We start from the raw sequence: 18,339 nt of genomic DNA, 5'->3' as shown, positions 1-18,339 counted from the left end.
TCATGTGGATCACAACAAACTGGGAAATTCTTCAAGAGACAGGAATACCAAACCACCTGACCTGCCTCTTGAAAAACCTGTATGCAGGTCAAGAAGCAACAGTCAGAACCGGACATGGGACAACAGACTGGTTCCAAATTAGGAAAGGAGTACATCAAGGCTATATATTTTCACCCTGCTTATTTAAGTTATATGCAGAGGACATCATGTGAAATTCCAGGGTGGATGGAGCACAGCTGGAATCAAGATTGCTGGTAGAAATGTCAATAACCTCAGATAGGCAGATGACACCACCCTTATGGCAGAAAGTGAAGAGGAACTAAAGAGCCTCTTGATGAAAGTGAAAGAGCAGAGTGAAAAGTTGGCTTAAAGCTCAACATTCAGAAAACTAAGATCATGGCATCCGGTCCCATCACTTCATGGCAAATAGATGGAAAACAGTGACAGACTTTATTGTGGGGGGCTCCAAAATCACTGCAGTTGGTGACTACAGCCATGAAATTAAAAGACACTTGCTCCTTGGAAGAAAAGCTATGACCAACCTAGATAGCATATTAAAAAGCAGAGACGTTACTTTGCCAACAAAATGTCCCTATAGTCAAAGCTATGGTTTTTCCAGTGTTCATGTATGGGTGTGAGAGCTGGACTGTAGAGAAAGCTGATTACCAAAGAACTGATGCTTTTGAACTGTGGTGTTGGAGGAGACTCTTGAGAGTCCCTTGGACTGCAAGGAGATCCAACCAGTCCATCCTAAAGGAATTCAATCCTGAATATTCATTGGAAGGCTGACGCTGAAGCTTAAGCTCCAATACTTAGGCCACCTGATGTGAAGAACTGAGTCATTGGAAAAGACCCTGATACTGGGAAAGATTGCAGGCGGGAGGAGAAGGGGACGACAGAGGATGAGATGGTTGGATGGCGTCACCGACTCAATGGACATGTGTTTGAGCGAGCTCCGGGAGTTGGTGACGGACAGGGAGGCCTGGCGTGCTGCAGCCCGTGGGGTCGTAGAGTCAGACAGGACTGAGCGACTGAACAGCAACACGAACACTGCAGATACACGTGATCTTTTCGTGGGTGGTGGTGGTGGTGGTTTCTTGGCTGTGCTGGGTCTCCCTTGCCACGTGTGGTCTTTCTCTAGTTGCAGTTGTGGGGGCTTCTCGTGGTGGTGGCCTCTTCCTTGCCCAGCACCGGCTCTAGGCTCACAGTTCTCAGTAGTCGTGGCAGCCATGCTTAGCTGCCCTGCTGCGTGTGGAATCTTCCCTGAGCAGAGACTGGAGCCTGGTTGCCAGCATTGGCAGGCAGATTCTTAACCAGTGGACCACCAGGGAAGCCATCTGTAGATACACGTTTGCAGAACTGGAGACAAACACATGCGGAGCCTCGTGGCTCAGAGTGACTGTGCCAGCGGCACGGGCGCCGGGGGCCGTTTAAGGACAAGGATACCCTCTGCCACCTTGGCCTGGCATGGACAGCGAGGCCAGCAGTCCCGAGAGCATCAAGCAAAGAGCTGCTGTGGGCGGGGGGGAGGCCGGGGGGCCAGCTCACAGGCAGGGCTCCATGCCCAGCAGGGGTGGAGCAGGCCATCCCCTCCCCTCCCCAGGTAGAGGGCCTCTGTCCCTCCAGAGGTGAGGGCAGGAGGCTTCTTGGACACCCCTCCATCCCCAGCACACATCAGGGAGGCACCCACCCCACCCCCGCCTGCCTCCTCACCAGCAGGCAGACCCAGGCCGTCCCCAGGGCTAGGCCTGGGCCAGGCGGGAAGGACCCCCAGCCCGTGACCGCATCCAGCCCAGCTTGCTGGTGACCAAGACTTCTCAGCCGGTCTCACGTGTAAGAGGAGATGGCCAATTCAGGTGTTGGGAATTATGTGCAAATTGGCCCTCCTTGAACCTCAGACAAGTCTATTACCCATTACAGACGCATAAATAAAGCAGATAAAATACGTGCCAGCCTCCCCCTGTCCATGACCCCCTCCTAGAGAAAATGGATCCAACCTTTCCAGTAACTGATCACAGAGCATCTTGGACTTCAGGGCCCCTCATCCAGGACCCTGCTGCAATTTCAGCACCGTCCCCACGTTGAGCTCCCCCCATACTTCCCCCCCAGTTACTCCAGAGAGCAGGGTACTTGGCAGGTGCAGGGCAAGAAGGGTGAAGGAGCGGGGAGGACTCACTTCGGGAAGACGTGGGGATGGCCCCCCCAGCCCTGTCCGGGAACAGCAGATGCGGCTAGGAGACCGCACAGGTGCCCCTGGGTGACTGCCATGCCGGGCAGCCTCATGTGGCTGGTGAGCAGGGTGGGCTCGCCATGTTGTGAGTCTCCCACTCGGGGTCCTCGAAGAAGGACATGACTGGGGGTCACCTGCGTAGGGGCGTCTGGGGACCAGGGGACCTGCAGGAGCTCAGGTGGAGAGCTGAGCACTCGGAGCCTCGGGTCTCGCCTGAGAAATGGGGGACGGGCTGGGCTCAGCTTGCTGACGCTGCCACAGCAGACACCCACAGATGAGCAGCTGGACGTGCCCCGAGTCCGCACCTCAGTCCAGGCCAGCAGTGCACTTCCGGGCTCTGCGAGGCTGGCTCAGGGGGCTCCGGTCACAGCCCCGCCTGGCCCTCAGGGTGCCCACGCGGCCTCTGCCCCCCGTCTCCTCTTCGGTAAGGACCCCGGGTCTAGGTTCAGGGCCACCCTCACCGGGAGGACCTCCCTGAGAGCCGTGTGCAGTCACACCTGCAAGGACCCCATTTCCAAGTAAGGTCAGGTCCCGAGGCTCCAGCGACGGGAGGCTTCCGTGTTGGGCACTCAGCCCGAGACGCCTGCTGGCAGCGCTCAAGATGTGGAAACAGGCTTGTTCCACTTCAGGGTCCTCCCGGACGCCCCCTGGGACCTCTGCTCTCCACGGACCCACAGGGTGTGCTTCTGCCCGTGTGTCCCTGTGGGCCCCCCTCAGTGGCCCGCCTCACCAGCCAGCCATCGGGATTAGTTAACGGTGGTGCGGGCCCCAAGACACGGATGTGCCCGCAGACTGCCCCGACTGCACTGATGCACATCTGTGGGGCTCCTGCGTCCTCAAATGAGACTCCGTCTGGCTCCCGGATTTCTTGGAACTGTTTGCACAAATCAAACAAGCATTTGAAACCCGAAAAATAAAATGCATTCATTAAAATCCAGGAGGGGAAACCAAAGGATGGGGGTTTGAGTAGGGGGCCTCCTTCCTTAGAAAGGCAGGCCCCATTCCAGAAGGGGCCACAGGGCACACGGGCCCCAGGCCACCTGGGTGTCCTCCCGGTTGCCACCGCACCCAAGAGCTCAGTTCAGTTCAGTGGCTCAGTCGTGGCCGACTCTGCGACCCCCTGGACATCTAAGAGGATGTTTGGGAAAACGGCCTCCTAAGGCAGAGCCTGGAGAACACCTGGAAACACCGCGTGACAGCATACTTCCCTGCACATCTGCATCAGCAGCACACGAGGATGCATACACGCACGCACACACACTGCACACGCACACACATGCGCTCATGCACACATGCAAAGCCCCCACGCGTGCACACACTTCCCCCGCACACACACACACAAACTTCCCCCCACACACACACTTCCCCCGCACACACACACACACACAAACTTCCACACACACGTCCCCCGCACACACACGTATGCACAGACTGCACATGCGCACACACACTGTACATGCACACACATGCATGCACACACTTCCCCTGCACACACTGCACATGCACTCACTGCACACACTTCCCCCATACGCACACACATGCACACTTCCCCTCACACACATGCACAGACACTTCCCCCACGCGCACACACATACACACTTCCCCCTCACACACACACTTCCCCCTCACACACACACATGCACAGACACACACTTCCCCCACGCACACACACATGCACACTTCCCCCTCATACACATGCAGAGACACACACTTCCCCCGAGCACGCACACACATACACACTTCCCCCTCACACAGGCACAGACACACACTTCCCCCGAGCACGCACACACATACACACTTCCCCCTCACACACACACATGCACAGACACACTTCCCCCATGCGCACACACATACTTCCCCCTCATACACACATGCACAGACACACTTCCCCCGCACACGCACACACATGCACACTTCCCCCTCACACACATGCACACACTTCCCCCACGCATGCACACATATGCACACTTCCCCCTCACACATGTGCACAGACACTTCCCCCGCACACGCACACACATACACACTGCCCCTGCACACACACACGTGCACACATGCACACACTTCCCCCGCGCGGACACACACTGCACATGCGCAAACATGCACACACACTGCACACACTTCCCCTGCGCGTGTGCACACATACACACTGCCCCTGCACATACATGTGTGCATGCACACACACACACTCCCCCCACACCTGCAGCCGCAGCACTAGCGCTGGTGATGAAGTCCTGACGGTGCTGCCTGTGGTCTCTAATCAGGAGCGCTGATCACCCTGCCCAGCAGTCCGGGGCCCCCTTGTCCACCAGCGGCGTCAGCTTCCTGTCTGCAGGCCCCCGGCTCACGGGCCCCCCACTCCACCACCCCGGGCGGTGGTCTCAAGAGGACCCGGCAGGGCTGCCGCCCCTGCCCCGCGGCGAGTGAGGACGCAGCCAGGAGGGGCCTCCCGGGACCAGCCTGCCGCCCCCAGGTCTGCCGCGGACATCTCAGACCCGGGGAGATGGGCTCCCCGAGCAAAGCATCGGGCCAGCCTCTCGCCCTGGAGGGAAGCTGGAGTCTAGAACCTTCTGGGGCGTTGGGAGGGGGGCGGTCACATCCTGCACGCTGACTCCCCAGCAGGTAGACACCCGGCGCCCCTCTTCCAAGGCTGAGTGACCCCGGCCCCCTCGGCAGACACGAAAGCCCCCAGCTTTGGGAGACCAGAGCCGAGCAGGGAGCAGTGCGAGGAGCGAGCCCCCAAACCGGGCTACACCAAGTCCCCTCCGTAAGGGGCAGAGAATGAGGCCAGAGGGCGAGGCTCTGGGGTCACCTAGATGCGCTTCTGCAAGCCTGTTCAGCCTGAGCTCCTGGGAGAAGCAACATCAGGGTCTCCGGGGGAGGGGGCAGACCCCCTGGGCTCAGCCTCCTGAGATGTGCCCCCCCCACCTTCCCCTCAGCAGGGTTTCCCTGGTGGCTCAGCTGGTGAAGAATTGCCTGCAATGAAGGAGCCCTCAGCCAATTCTTGGGTCAGGAAGATTCCCTGGAGAAGGGATAGGCTACCCACTCATCTTCTTGGACTTCCCTGGTGGCTCACATGGTAAAGAATCTGCCTGCAATGCAGGAGACCGGGGTTCAATCCCTGGGTTGGGAAGATCCCCTGGAAGAGGGCATAGCAACCCACTCCAGTATTCTTGCCTGGAGAATCCTATGGACAGAGGAGCCTGGTGGGTTACAGTCCATGGGGCCGCAAAGAGTTGGACACGACTGAGCAACTGAGCACAGCACAGCAGCTCCCCGCAGCGTCCACCCCCCAACCCCACCCCCGCGAGGAGCTGGGCCTGGAGGAACAGTGATGCTCACGGGCCCAGGCGTGTCTGAGGTCTGTGAGGTCGGGCTCCGCTCCCGACTTCCTGCAGATCAGCAAACAGCACCGCCCGTGGGGCACCCCCACTGCCTCTGGCTTGCGTTTCTGCTGTTAACTTTCCCTTCTTACCGTCTGCGCTTAGTCGCTCAGTCGTATCCGATTCTGCGGCCCCGTGGACTGCAGCACGCCAGGCCTCCCTGTCCATCACCAACTCCTGGAGTTCACTCAAACTCATGTGCATTGAGTCAGTGATGCCATCCAACCATCTCATCCTCCGTCGTCCCCTTCTCCTCCTGCACTCAATCTTTCCCAGCATCAGGGTCTTTTCAAATGAGTCAGCTCTTTCCATCAGATGGCCAAAGTACTGGAATTTCAGCTTCAGCATCTGTCCTTCCAATGACTATTTAGGACTGATTTCCTTTAGGATGGACTAGTTTGATTCCCTTGCAGTCCAAGGGACTCTCAAGAGTCTTCTCCAACACCACAGTTCAAAAGCATCAATTCTTTGGTCCTCAGCTTTCTTTATGGTCGAACTCTCACATCCATACATGACCACTGGGAAAGCCATAGCCTTGACTAGACGGGCCTTTGCAGGCAAAGTGATGTCTCTGCTTTAATGCACTGTCTATTCGTGAGCCGCACGCCACCCCCGAGTGCTGCACACCTACAGGGAGGGCACGCCTGTCCAGTGACCTGTTGAGACGTGTCTCCCTCACCAAGCAGTGCTCCTAGGTCCACACGGACAGCTCGGCCCCCAGGCGGGTGCCCCTGGAGCCCCTGACGACTGCAAATCCATAAACCATCATCCTCTCTCTGACTGACGGTGCCCACAGGAGGAGCCACCCCTGCTCCGAGGTTCCCTCTCGTCTCCTGAGCCCTGTCAGGAGGGGCAGCCCCCGACCCTGGGGGCTGACGGTGTTACCCCCGTGTGGCTGGCACGCAGCTTGACCCTAAGACCAGTGTTCACCCACACGGCGAGGCCTGGGGTCCCTCCGTGCCTGGACACATGCCAAAACCAACGTGGAAGCGATGACATATCCATTTCCACATAAAGATTTTTAATCCAGCTTAAAAGAATACCCAAAGCAAACTGCCCTTCAAATCTGAGGCTAATTCGGGGTTTTTCTATGATTATAACAAATGAGATATAATTGTATCTCAAAACTGTTGATCAAAAGTACAAACGATGTACCAATTCTTGTTAAAATTCAAAGGCTTGATTGTAGAAGACATTTACTGTTCAAGTTTACCCTAGAAACCGCACGCGGAGCAGCGCTGACCCAGGAAACAGACATAGCTGCGCACACACATTAGGTGATGGAGGCGAACGGGGCAACTTGAAGGAACCACAAGCACCACAATATAAGGCAGCTCCAAGCCGCCAGCAGAGCATCAAGGCAGCTCCTTTATTCTGAGCAAGAAAGTGGCGTAAGCGAGTGCGTGTCCCCCAACATGCCAGCTTCCCCCCAGCACCCCTGTGTCTTGGGAGAAAAGTGGGTGACCTCTCCACCCGTCCTGTCACCCACTGTCACATGCCTGCACAGGGCAGGTATGGCCTCGCCTGGCGCCTGTTTAAAAGCCCGAGAATCAGGCATCAAGTGGCTGTATTTTGGGAGATGAAACTCACTGGTCAGAGCTGAAGGCTCGAGCTAATGCGGGGCCACTGACCCCTGACCCCGAATCAGAGAAGTGAATCACCTGCCCAAATTTCCAGCTGGTTGCACATCCAACCAGCCCCATAGCTCCGTCCATTAAAACATGTTCTGATCAAAAAAATAGTGTTCTGATCTGACAAGCTTGCAGAGGAGGCTCCCCAGCCTCGCGCCTGCAGCGTTGAAGCAGGGAAAAGGGACAGACTCCACGCTGCCTCATGAGGGGCCCGCGGGGCCGCTAGGCCGTCCGTGCCAAGAACTCCAGGTACCGCGTCCGGGCCTCGAGGTGGTCCGACGGCCGGTTGTACGGCGTCCACACAGGGTCTCCCACGAACAGCCGCATGGCCTTCACGTAGTTCTGGGGAGAGACAGACAGTGGCGCTGATTACACAGCCGTGAGGTCACGCTCCGTGCTGCTCACCCCCGTTCTCACGCACATCCGTCTAAAAGGCAGGAGGTCCCGTGCTCAGGCAGCCGCAGGGCAGCATCGGGCCCACGCTCTCGACAGACACACTGCCTTACACGCGGGCCCCTCCCGCAGCACGGTTAGCAACCTGCACCCCTGTCCAGCCAGGGTGCACGTCCGGGGGTGTGTCCTACAGGGGACATGATGGCAAACGCGTGAGGTTCTCTCTCCCGGAGCCCAGAGAACTGGAGACAGCTGGCGGACCCATCTCTCGGGGCCACCACTCCACAAGTAAGCCAGAGTGTGTCCCAGAGTGGCCAGCAGGCGGCTGCGACAGGCCGGGGCTCTCTATATGCCGACAGGAACCCGTCCCGAAGCGCAGCGAGCAGAAAGAGGGGCGCCACCCCCGACAGAAGTCGGCTGGCTCCTGGGCACGACTCACGTTCGCCTGCCAAGCGAGCCGTCTCTCCGAGAAGACTTTTGAGGGCCTGATCACGGCCACCTTCAGAGAGAGACGCTGGGGCCAGGAGTGGGGCGACCTTCCCTCACACGTCCTCTCCGAGTCCTGAGCTTTAAGCTGAGCACACCCGTGAGTCTCAGGTCAGTCCCAAGCCCATGGAGGGAGCCCCAGACCACCCTTCTCCTGCTTCTGTGACCGTGTCCATGTCTCCGCGCCCGACGGCTGAGGCCCAACGGACATGCTCTCGAATGATGAAGGAGCAGGGGCCCCTGGAGGGGCGCCCCCGTTGGCCTGGGCACGTGCCCCCGTGAACCCCCAGCCGCTCGCCGAGGCAGCCTCCTCGCCTGGCGCTGCCGGGGCTGAGCATCCAACAGGCGCACAGACCACACTCCGCCAGAGCGGCTGTGAGCCCACCTTCTCGTCCAGCGTGAAGCGGTGGTAGATGCCGGCCGGCAGGGTGATCATGTCCCCCTTCTCCATGGAGATCCGGATCCACTGGTCCTCCCAGTCCCGCACGTCAAAGTACCCGCTGCCATCCAGGATGTAGCGGATCTCCTCGTCCAGGTGTAAGTGCTCCTCAAAGAACATCTTGATCTGAGGGGGTGGGGGGCTCTGTGAGCTGGGGGCCCCCGGGGGAGGTGGCCGGAACCACCCCTGCCCCAGCGCGGACCACCCGGCCCGCCCCCATGAGATGCGAAGGCACGTGGTCACCCCGGCAGGGCAGGAGCGGCGTGTGCATCTGAGGAAGGCGCTCAGTAAACACCTCCCGCTCATCCCTACCTGGCCTGTGTCTTCCGGGGCTCTGTCCTCTAAATTTCACAATAAAAATGCTCGAATGTGCACACACATTGGAAGCATGCTCCAGTAAACACCCACACAACCTTCACCTTTCTCCTTAACTGGCCTTCTTAAGATTCCCCACCTCTCGCCTCTTGTCCCGGAGGGTTTCAAAGCTCTCCTCACGTAATGCTTCCACCCTTCTGAACGATCCACAGACGTTTGGAAAATCCCTGCTTCCAGTGAGAACGGCAGGCTCTCAGGCGGGCGAGGCCGTGAGGACAGGTCCCCCCGCTGCTGGGCACACAGACCCTGGAGGGGTGGGCACAGCTGGACACGCACTGACCCGCCACCCGTCTAGGACTCTACCCTGAAGATACGCCTCCAACAGCACGGAAAGACATGCACGCGCCGCTCCCTGCTGTGAACGCACCGCTCCCTGCAGTGCTGTCTGTCGCTGAGGAACACTGGAGACACCCAGAAGGCAAGAGCAGAGCGGGCTGGTAGAGTCAATGGGCACGCGGGCTCCGACAGCAGGGCGCGGCGCAGCGCGGGCCAGCCAAGGGGAGCTGAGGGGCCTTCTGGTAGAGTCTTCATTTTAAGCCTGGCTATGGCAGCCCCCTCCAGGACTCCTGCCTGGGGACTTCCAAGGACAGAGGAGGCCAGCGGGCTACAGTCCACGGGCTTGCAGAAAGTTGGACACGACTGTGCGACTCACTTCCACTTTACATCTTACAGTCATAAATAAAAATAAAACAAGCTTGGGGGCCGGGGGAGGGGGGGACCTTAAATCTGGAATCAAGCCATACGCTCACAACCACAGGAGGAAGAGAAAACACCTAAGTGCTTTTGAACACAGCTCTCTGACTACACCCTCAGTAAGGCAGGACCGCGACTCGCCTGGAACTCCACGGACAGGCCTGCTGATCCCAACGGTGTGGGTGCAGCCACCACCGGACACCGTGGTGTGTGCGGGAGGAGAGAGACCCGAGGACGAGCCGCAGGAGCCCCGGGGGCACGAACACCCTGACACCTGAGCCAGGGAGCGTGGAGGGGCTGGGAACACGGCGGGGACATGGCAGGACCACAGAGAGGGCCCCACCCCACCCCGCCTCCGCCTCACCGAGTCTGGACCGATCTGAACATCAAGGTGGATCGAGGCAGGAATGGACACGGGCCCATGAGGAAACCAAGAACCTGCACGCCCATACTGACGGGCATCGACAGGAGAGAAGCAGGCCAAGTCAGTACAGGAAGATGATGGATGGAGGAACAGGGTAACTGACTCAGGGCGGGGTCAGCAAGATTCACTCACACCAAGTCCAAGTTTGACACCGAGCAGAATAGTCACAGCAGAAAGTCAGTCTCCACAGACTCCTTCCTTAGAGCAGGAAGAGTCGTCCAGTCACAACACGGAACCCTGATGGGCACCAGTTTAGCCAAGTTTTGCATCATGGGCACTGGGACCCCCACCCCACCCCGGGCACAGGCCTCCGGGCGGGATGCCCTGAGCAGACGCAGCACCCCTTCCGCAGGATTCCTGCCCAAAACGTGTTAACCTAAGACAACCGTGAGATAATCAGATAGTAAAGAAGTGTGTTTTAAAAGAACAAGAGATAAGCTGGTGTTAGGGACAGGGTTTTATTTCAGAAGAAATAAAATAAATAGAAGGTGGTAACGATAAGAATAATCTAACAGCCAGGATTTACAACCGTCAAGCCCCTCCTATGGAAGGAAGGGGACTGGTGAGAAGACAGGAAGTCTAAAATTCCAAGTAAGAACATAAAATTTAAATCTAAGAGGATATCGGGACTTGCAAGCACTCAGTGAGAATTTCGGCCTTTTGTAAGGTATTATAACACCTGAACTCCAACCAGCAGGAATCACGTGGGACAGAACAGAGTGAAGAGAGAAACGCCACGGAACACGCCTGGGTTTGGCAGCCTGGGTGTCGCTGCGCCGCTCCCATCCCTAGGGCAAGGCGCTGTTCTTTTCAGAAAAACACACAGAAGACACCCAAGCTAGCGAGGGGCAGTGTGGGTGGAGGCAGCCTTCCTGCTAGTCGGTGAAGACTCTGGACCAGGAGGACTGGGTTCTGGGCCTGGCTTTACCAACACGACCGGGGAAGAGGTCCTCACCCCCTCCAGGTGTCCACAGGTAAGAGAAAGAGGCTACGCTGAGTGGCTTAAGGCCGTGGCTTCCCAGTTCGTAGCTCAGTATGATGGAAACAGGAAGTCTTGGGAGCGACACAGCTGCCGAAGTTCACCAAGACAGAAAAATCCTGAGACTACTGCTGTTGCCACAGCCGTTTCATAACGGAGTCACCTTACTCCTGAAAAAGCAAAGACAACAATTCCAAAAACAAGGCCATCCTCGAACTTGAACACATTCAGCCTCGTTACAAACTCTGCATGTCTGTTTCCTCACTTGGCCAAAGATGAGTGAGTTCCTCTAGGAACAGGCACCTGGGAACCAACACAAACCGAGAATTTAAAAAAAAACTGACTCCCACTTCCATATAAGATGGGGTAACAGAAACTGGACTTCCCCTCCCACCTCCAACAGTCAAAACAAACACAATGTACAAACTGATGGTTTGCAAAACACCAGACACCAGGGAAGGGAAGAGAGTGACTCGGGAGGCAGAAAGCCAGCGAGGTGAACCCCACACCTGCTCCGCATTCCACTGGGAGAGAGTTCTCGGGATGCGGAGCTGGGAGAGGGCACCCAGGCAGAGCACCCTGAGCTGAAAAGCAAGATTGAGAATCTGGGGAGACGGAGGGAGCTGGTGTGCAGGACACAGTGCCCAAGGGGAGAGACCTCCACGGCGAAATCCCAGAGGCCTGCAGAGGGCTTCCCTCGAGGGTTCCTCTGGAGCCCGTCTGTGCACACACGTGTGCAGGAAAAGGAGCTGAAGCTGGAAAAGAGGCATTCAAAGCCTTCAGGTTTGAAAGGAATAGTTCCTGGCCCTCTGCCGACCTGGGAACAGAGCCTGTCCCACCAGTCAGACTGGAAAAACCTCACTACCCCAGGGGCTCTGTGTGGTGGAGCAGAGCAGCCTGGGGGCTACAGTCCCTGGGATCGCAAGAGAGTCGGCCTGAGAAAGCACTAAACGACACCCAGCATCGCTCGGGGACATCTAACGTATCTTAAAGGAAAGGCTCAAAAGCATCCAACTGTTTCCAATAAGCTTACATGCATTCCAGAAGAAACCTGAAGAATATTTCTACCGGTACAAAAGTACCCAACATCCAAGAGAATAATCACAATGCCTGGCATCCAATCAATAATTACCAAGCACGCTAAGAACAAAACGTGACCTTTAGACACGGAGACAAGGGTTTGATCCCTGAGTCAGGAAGATCCCCTGGAGAAGGAAATGGTAATCCACTCCAGTATTCTTGCCTGGGAAGTCCCATGGACAGAGGAGCCTGGTGGGCTACAGTCCATGGGGTCACAAGAGTCCGACACACGACTTAGCAACTAAACAAACAAACAAAAAAACCACATGGCTTCATTGGCTAATCTGCCAAACATTTAAGAAAAAAGTAAAACCATTCTAGACATACTCTTCCAAAAAACCGAAAAGGACGGAATACTTTTCAGCTGATTCTAAGGCCAGCATTCCTCTCATATAAACCAAAATGAAAGACATGTATAAAGAAGGAAAGGCTTGCATTTGTTAATGTGTGTGTGTGTTAGCTGCTCAGTCATGTCCGACTCTATGCAACCCCGCAGACTGCAGCCCCCCAGGCCCCTCCGTCCATGGGATTCTCCAGGCAAGAACACTGGAATGGGTTGCCATTTCCTTCTCCAAAAGGAACTATAGAAAGAAAGGAAGTGAAGTGGCTCAGTCGTGTCCGACTCTTTGCAACCCCGTGGACTGTAGCCCACCAGGCGCCTCCATCCGTGGAATTTCCAGGCAAGAGTACTGGAGTGGGGTGCCATTGCCTTCTCTCGCATTTATTAATGGTAATTAACAACTCCCCTTTAGTTCCCTTACCTTCTCCTCATAGTTCGGTAGTTTGTCTTTGCATATGGTTATGATGTCCATCCAGGAGTAGTTTCTCTCTTTTCGGATCTTCTCTAATTCTGGATCGTTCTCGTATTTGTCTGCATCCAGCTAAAAGAGTTTAAACAAGCAACAAACAGGAGGTCACGTGAACACACCGAAACACCGAAACAGTCTCTTTCTGGATGTCCAATATGATTATACTCAGAATTTATTACCTAGTCCCGTGTCCACATTCTGGATCTCCAGAATAGTTATACTCCACATATACGGTATTAATATCACTTGGTCCTTTGTCAGTCCTAAACTCACCTTTCTTCCCCTCCTTTCCCTGTCTCTTGGTATGCTTTCCCCTAAAGGCTAAAAATAGTGCAGCTGTGTTGAATTCCCACCTCCCTTCTCTCCAGCAGCCCTGCCAGGGAGTCTATTGAAACTGCACGCTTCCAGTCCCGCCACCAGGAGGCGGGGCACCTCCCCCCACCGCCATGTCCTGTCCCTCGGCCTCCTGTCCACTCCGCAAGGCGGCCTGACCTTAGTCTCTATGGCAACTCCATGGTTACTTTGTTTCCGCCAGCCGAAACACCTGAAGCCCTCTGAGCCCACAAATAAAACCCAAGTTCCTCAGGCAGACAAGAGGCTTTCTACCCCGGGCCCAGCTGCCTTTTCTTTCTTTCTTTCAAGTTTTATTTACGCGTTTCTGCTTGGTCTTCACTGCTGTGTGCAGGCTTCGTGGAGCTGCAGCGAGCCGGCACATGGGCCCAGTAGCTGCAGCTCCCCGATTGCAGAGCGCCGGCTCAGCAGCTGCGGCATCCTTGCCCCAGACACGTGAGAGCATCCCAACCAACCTGTGTGTCCTGCGTCAGCAGGCAGCCTCTACCCGCTGAGCCGCCCAGAAGCCGAGCCATGAATTTCTAAACGACCACCCCCCACACGAGCAGACCCCCACAGGGCACCTTCACATCCGGGTGAGAGTTTCCCACACCCTACGGCGTCACTGAGACCACAGGCAAACAGTCCAGCTATTGTCCTGCTCCAGATTCAGTCATTATAAAGCGCAAACAGGCCCAGGGCGCTGGAAGCACAGAGTCAACAAGTCTACAGGACTCCCCAGAAAAGACCCTGATGCTGGGGAAGGCTGAAGGCGGGAGGAGAAGGGCACGACAGAGGATGAGATGGCCCGTTAAGTCTGGGTAAACTCCAGGAGTTGGTGATGGACAGGGAGGCCTGGGGTGCTGCAGTCCATGGGGTTGCGAAGAGTGGGGCACGACTGATCGAGTTTACAACAAGTTTAATTCTGACAGTCCTGGGTCTTCCCATCCACAGGAGAACCAGGAGCCAGGAGGAGCCGGACTCGACCCGGCGGAGGAGCTGAAAACACAGCCTTACTTTATCCCCAGACATTTTCAGGGCTTGGCCAGTGTCCACTCCTGCTCCAAAACTGTCCCGTGGACAGCGAGACCGAAGGGCCGAGTCTGAACAGACGGCGCCTCCCGTCGAGCAGCCCCCCACCCCAGGGAGACGCACAGGGGACCCTCCAGGGACCCCCAACCGCCCTCCCGCCACCCCGCCCGGGCCCCTGAGGACAGGCCCGCGCCTACAGGGCCCCGGCGTCCCACTGGGGCGGCGGGGACCCGCGGGCCCCGGGCCCGCTCTCACTCCGGCCCCTCCGCCCCCACGATCCCCGATCCCCGGCACCGAGCACGCGGCGCGCCCCGCGGTGGAGGCCCGGGGGCCGGCCCGGCCTGGCGGGGCCTGCGCACTGAGCACGGGTCCCCGAGCTCCGCAGCCCCGCCGGCCGGAAGGCGGGGAGCGCGCGGCCGGAGGGGCGCCTGTGCCGCCGCGCGGGCCCCGCGTACCTTCCAGTAAAGGACCCCGAGCCGGCGCAGCTGCTCCAGGCCGACAGGGCGCGCGGGCTCGGCGCGGTGCGGCAGCCGCGGGTCGTCGGCCGCCTCGTCCATGTACCAGGCCTCCACCATGGCCGGGAACTGAGCGCGGGGCCTGGGCCGGGGTAGGCAGGGTGAGTCGGGGCCTGCGCCTGGACGCTCGCGGGCGCCCCTCCTCCTCCCCTCGCTCCTCCTTTCCGTCCCCGGGAGGGCGGGCGGGGCGCGCCTGGAAGCCCGGGGCGGAGCGCCTCCTTCCCGCCGGCGGGCGGGCTCCGGGCGCGAGGCGCTGTCCCTGGAGGAAAGCTGCAGGGCTCAAAACAGCCGCCCGCTGAAACTCCAGCTGCGCTTCGCTTGTGGCTCAGCCGGTAAAGAATCCGCCTGTAACGCGGGAGACCTGGGAAGCGTTGGGAAGATCCCCTGGAGAAGGGAACGGCTACCGGGTTAAAACTCCCCACTGTTCGTTCAGTTCAGTCCAGTGGCTCAGTCGTGTCTGACTCTGCGTCCTCATGGACCGCAGCACGCCAGGCCTCCCTGTCCATCACCAACCCCCAGAGCTTGCTCAAACTCGTCCACTGAGTCAATCATCTCGTCCTCTGTAGTCCCCTTCTCCTGCCCTCAATCTTTCCCAGCATCAGGGTCTTTTCCAATGAGTCAGCTCTTCGCATCAGGTGGCCAAAGTATTGGAGTTTCAGCTTCAGCATCAGTCCTTCCAATGAACACCCAGGACTGATCTCCTTTAGGATGGACTGGTTGGATCTCCTTGCAGTCCAAGGGACTCTCAAGAGTCTTTTCCAACACCACAGTTCAGAGGCATCAATTCTTTGGCGCTCAGCTTTCAAGAACTTTCTCCCCTAAAGAAAGGAATGGACATTAAGACTGACTACGTTCAGCTCCCAGCCAATCCCAGCCTCCAGCAGGTCTCAGGAATTCCTTGCCCCAGTTGTTGAAAGCTAACTAATAAAAAATAATCTTGAGGAAAAGCAGACCCCCTCAAAACAATGCATCTCTGCATATATATGTTTTCTGTGTGTACCTGCTCTCTTCTGGACTTGGCGCAGCAGCCCACTGACCTGACTGCAGCCCTTCTCGCCTCATTAAAGGTGATCTGTTCCTGTAAAGTGCCGGTCTCTTTCTTTCTCCGAACCTCGGCTTCTCTAACTCCCTTACCCTACATTTTTTGGTGCCGAAACCCGGGAGGTTGAGGTTCCTTCTCAGTTTCATTCTCCACGGCCAGCCCTTTGGAGCGTGGAAACCTGCCGCGCTCACTTTCCCACCCGGGCTTTCAATACCTCCTCGGGAGGACCTTCATTGGTTCCCATGAACCCCAAGGAATATTGGCCTCTCTCTCTCTCTCTCTCTTCCTCTTTTCTCTACACTCTCTGTTTTACAAAACCAACCAACTCCAGGACAGAGGCCTTTTGCCATTCGACCTCCCTCCATCCACCACAAATTCTCACCTGACCCAGTAGCCCAGGGAAGCTCGGGTGGTACTCTAGGGCGCCGCAGACTATCATCCTTTCTGCGTTCCCAGGGAACCCTCGGGCCCAAAGGCCCTCTGGGGAGGTACTTGGGGGACGCCCCTCCCTCCTTAAGAGTCTCTCTCTCTCTCTCTGTTTGCCCGATCAAAAGATTAGGTGACAACCTTTTCTCTCGACCAGACAGTCGTTAGCCATTTGCTATGGGGTCAAGCCAATCCGGAGAAGGCAATGGCACCCCACTCCAGTACTCTTTCCTGGAAAATCCCATGGACGAAGGAGCCTGGTAGGCTGTAGTCCATGGTATCAAGAAGAGTCGGACACAACTGAGCGACTTCACTTTCACTTTTCACTTTCATGCATTGGAGAAGGAAATGGCAACCCACTCCAGTGTTCTTGCCTGGAGAATCCCAGGGATGGGGGAGCCTGGTGGGCTGCCGTCTGTGGGGACGCACAGAGTCAGACATGACTGAAGCGACTTGGCAGCAGCAGCCAATCCGTCCCGTGTGACTGTCCCTTAGCCTGTGTGAAACGAAACCTCAAACCTCTACTCTTGACCGACCTCAAGGTTCATAAACTGAGGTCACTTCATACTCAAATTTGGCCTCAATACAAACTGGATAACCAAAACCGCTGGCCTGAGTTCAGAACTTCCAATTTCAATATTTTATCAGATCTCACTAACTTACTCAAATGGAATGGCAAATGGTTGGAGGTCCCCTCTATTGAAGCCTTCTGGGAGCTTAGAAGCCCTCCTTCTCTCTGCAAGTGTTAGAGGAGGCACACTGACCGACACCGCCGCCCCCCCCGCCCCCCGGCCAGGCACCGTAGTAACCACTTGCATGAGCTGTTTCACAACAGGAGGTCATGGTAAGGGACACGGAACTAATAAGCCGCCACCAACCGGAAGAGTTCAGGAAAGGTCAAAAGGAGACACCACATGTCCAACCACCTCCCAGAATCCTTCTCACTGGCCTCCATCTTGGCTGAACGAGGCGTGTACCACCAGGAAGGACTCTGATCAGAATGACTGGCTAAAGACAACCTGGAAACTAATCCCATCACCATAAACCCAAGACTGCGAGCCATGTGGCAGAGCGGTCCTCCTGGGTTCCCTTACCCTACCTCTCTCCACCCAGGCGCCATGTCCCAATAAAATCTCTTCCTTCGTCAGCACATGTGTCTCCTCGGACAACTCACTTCTGAGTGTTAGACAAGAGCCCAGTTTCCGGCCCTGGAAGGGGTCCCCCTTTCTGCAACACAAGGACTGTTCTACCTATCAAATCCTCCTGTGCCCTCTCTCCCCCTCCACTACAAAAGAATCCAAATCTAAAGCCCCTAAAAGGCCCCCTAATCCCTCAGCCCCCGATTTCGACCCGGCAGATGAGCCTCGTCCCTACCATCCCGGAAATAAGGCTTCCAGAGACGAGACCCACCCTCTAGCCCTTCCTCCTCCAAATCGGGAAGCAATGACCCCCAAAACCCCAAAGGAGATTTACACCCTCCCTCCATCGACCAGGCCCCAAAGCAAACACTTGTTTCCTCCCAGAGAGGTAGCGGGACCAGGGAGCCCTCCACGGCTCCCTCCACGTGCCTTTCTCCATTTCTGACATGAGCCACATTGAAGAAAATTTGGGGTCTTTTTCAGAAGATCGTACTAGATACAGGAAGGAATTCCTCTGCCTTACACAAGCATATCATTTAACCTGGAATGATCTCTATTACATCCTAAACACCGCATTAACCCCTGGTGAAAAGGAACGGATGTGGCAGGCAGCCCAGACTCATGCTGACTAGCTCCATAACCGAGACAGGGCTGATCCGGGGGCTGATGATGCAGCCCCTTTAACTGAGCCCCGGTGGACGTACCAAGCCGGCAACGCCGGCGGCTGGTACCCACATCATATGATCACCTGTTTACTAACAGGAATGCTAAAAACTCTCACATTCATGTTAACTATGATAAGATTAGGGAAGTGACTCAAGAAAAGGATGAAAACCCTGCCCTTTCCACGGCGTACTGAGGCAGTCCAAAAGTACACTAATCTAGATATTTCCACCCCTGCTGGACTTGTCCCATTCATAAGTCCGTCAGCCCTCA

At 56.8% G+C, this 18,339-nt stretch overlaps 1 protein-coding gene across 1 annotated transcript; it reads right to left on the bottom strand.

Moving 5' to 3' along the window:
• Positions 1-6,930: 6,930 nt before the first annotated feature.
• Positions 6,931-14,966, bottom strand: ADI1 (acireductone dioxygenase 1). The gene is made up of 4 exons (XM_052644870.1): positions 14,737-14,966; positions 12,872-12,991; positions 8,506-8,685; positions 6,931-7,583 (listed from the first exon to the last, which is right to left on the bottom strand). Exons 1-4 carry the CDS (start codon positions 14,854-14,856, stop codon positions 7,464-7,466), a joined length of 540 nt encoding a protein of 179 aa, XP_052500830.1. The 5' UTR covers positions 14,857-14,966; the 3' UTR covers positions 6,931-7,463.
• Between the last annotated feature and the right edge of the window lie 3,373 nt (positions 14,967-18,339).

The sequence above is a fragment of the Budorcas taxicolor genome, chromosome 8 (genome assembly GCF_023091745.1).
Source record: "Budorcas taxicolor isolate Tak-1 chromosome 8, Takin1.1, whole genome shotgun sequence".
NCBI classification, from domain to species: domain Eukaryota; kingdom Metazoa; phylum Chordata; class Mammalia; order Artiodactyla; family Bovidae; genus Budorcas; species Budorcas taxicolor.
This window is presented reverse-complemented; position numbering and strand designations above follow the sequence as displayed.